The sequence below is a fragment of the Anopheles coustani genome, chromosome 2, assembly GCF_943734705.1.
Source record: "Anopheles coustani chromosome 2, idAnoCousDA_361_x.2, whole genome shotgun sequence".
NCBI classification, from domain to species: Eukaryota; Metazoa; Arthropoda; class Insecta; order Diptera; family Culicidae; genus Anopheles; species Anopheles coustani.
In genome coordinates this window covers 14,067,708-14,069,880 of record NC_071289.1, presented here as the reverse complement: position 1 = coordinate 14,069,880, position 2,173 = coordinate 14,067,708, and the positions used below count along the sequence as shown (strand labels likewise).

Here is a 2,173-nt window from a genome sequence, read left to right as displayed (position 1 = left end):
CGGTTCGTTGTGCCGAAGGCGAGAAAAAGCACCCGAACCCGAACCTCTAGAAATGGGAACGCGTTTGGCTTTAGAAGGCTTCCGGCCTCGGGTGGGTTTTTCTTCCGCTTTTCTTCACCACCGAGCGCGGCACCACAGAAAGGCTAATATCTCATCACCATTATCATCGCCAACAGCAGCAATTCGTTCGTCATAATCACGCTCAAGAGCATCATCAAAACGAGCGACATCCGGGAAAATGGGGGTAAAATCGACACAGAACAGAAATGACACCGGCACGCTGAATGGAAAACGAAGAGAAGGGATTAGAAACCGCAGGCTATCATCCTATCTGACGCCATGATCCGAAGGAGGAATGCAAATGTAAGAAATTTTATAACTCTCTATACAACCATTTGGTTTTTAATTATGGAAATGTGTTCATAGAAATCTCACAAAATTCCATCAAAATCTGCCAACACTCCGCCGATATTTAGGAGCTCCAGAATCTTCAGCTTCTCCATGACCGACCTCACTTGAAACGCAATCCCGTCCGCGTGGTCTTCCACCTTCACTACCATACTCGACGGGCTCCACCCGCCGCCAAAGCCCGGTGAAGTCCTCTTCGATCGCAGGTTCAGCAGATCCAAATATTGCTGGACGTACTCCTTCAAATCGGCCCGCTCGTTCCGGGGTTCCGATCGCAGCACGAGCCAATTAGACATGGCGCCGCAGGCTTCACTTCGATTCGATAGCGCACGCAGGATCATCCGCTCGAGCAGCTGCACCTCGGACAGGGCTCTTCCTTGGGCTTCCGTAAGGGCCGACGGTGCCCGGTCCCGGCAGACACATCGACCGATGGGTTTTATCAGTTCCTCTACGGTTAAACGAGAAGTGAATAGTGGAATGAGTGTGTGTCGCGATCTTCCCGATCGACGATGGTGGGTCGCTTACCTCGAACAAACACTCGTCTGATGGGATGTCGTCTGGTTGTGGTCCCGTTGGATGTGGTTACGATGTACTCTAGAACGTCACCGAAGCGAGCTACCAGATCGGGGTTTTCTAGCATAAACTTCCCATCGATCGGCTCGGTGGTGCTGTTGCACAAACCGCACTCGAGGGGCTCCGTTTGGCCTCCGTAAAACTTCACGTACAACTCCACGCTGAACTTCACCGTGTCCGGGTTGTAGTGCGTCCACAGCCGGACGCCCTTCGGTGTGAGGACTTCCACGAACACTTGCCCCACCTTGTGGCCTTCTTGTTGTTCGTCCGTTCCACGAAACCAGTCTAACAGTCCACCACTTGAGGTGTGAAGTAGCTGTAACGCAAGCACTAGTACAATGTGGTGTTTCATATTTGGTGTTTGAAAAGTTATATGTTAATATAACTACAGGAAATAAAACTACATTCGTTTCAAGAAGGAAAATCAAATAAAAGTTTAATGAATCTAAGCCCCACACAGTAGAAACGAACAAATACGAGTGGATTGGAGCCGATCGTAGTACGCTGGCAACCATTCTTATCTCACGCTCGCTTGCATGTAGTTCAACAAATAAACCCCTGACCTACTGATCACGTTTACATTCCTTGTTTTTTCGTTCGCCGTAGATTGATTCATGGAGAGCAGTTTTGTTTGTTTCTTCTTTTTAATTCCGACAGCCATCAATTAACGAACCGAAGCCAAAGTTGAAATAAATTCATTAAAGAAATAATTTGCCCCACTCTACCGCCCCCCGGTTTTCTCGGCAGGAGATGGCGTGTCCGGATCGGGACCAACTTATCGGGATGAAGTTGGCATCGAAGAACCTGCAGAATCGCACGTTTGCCACTACCGTTTGTGCCGCGTTCGCCAGTACATCTTGTGTCTGCAAAAAGTAATTAAGCAAACAATAATTTATTTCACCAGCACAATTCATCTCCCCGGACGGGCGGAACGTCCTTTGGGGAGTATGCCGGAAATGGCGGTAGCTTAAAAATTCATTATCGCCCGGGATTTCCCATCGCCATCGAAATGGAAAGCCCGGGTGACGACTCGTGCCCGGCTGATAATGGGCTACCCTTGGCGCCGAGTGGCCTCACACCCACCCATCGGGGGTTCTCCGGGCCCCGATTCGGTCGGTGCGTGTTTTCCCCCCGCGCACCAGTCGTACCATTTTCGGACCCGCTGATTGGTTGCGGGTGCGGAATTTAAAAG

At 50.2% G+C, this 2,173-nt stretch overlaps 1 protein-coding gene across 1 annotated transcript; it reads right to left on the bottom strand.

The window, feature by feature from the left end:
* Window positions 1-431: 431 nt before the first annotated feature.
* On the bottom strand, window positions 432-1,333 carry LOC131266179 (uncharacterized). The gene is made up of 2 exons (XM_058268557.1): window positions 934-1,333; window positions 432-856 (listed from the first exon to the last, which is right to left on the bottom strand). Exons 1-2 carry the CDS (start codon window positions 1,331-1,333, stop codon window positions 432-434), a joined length of 825 nt encoding a protein of 274 aa, XP_058124540.1.
* Between the last annotated feature and the right edge of the window lie 840 nt (window positions 1,334-2,173).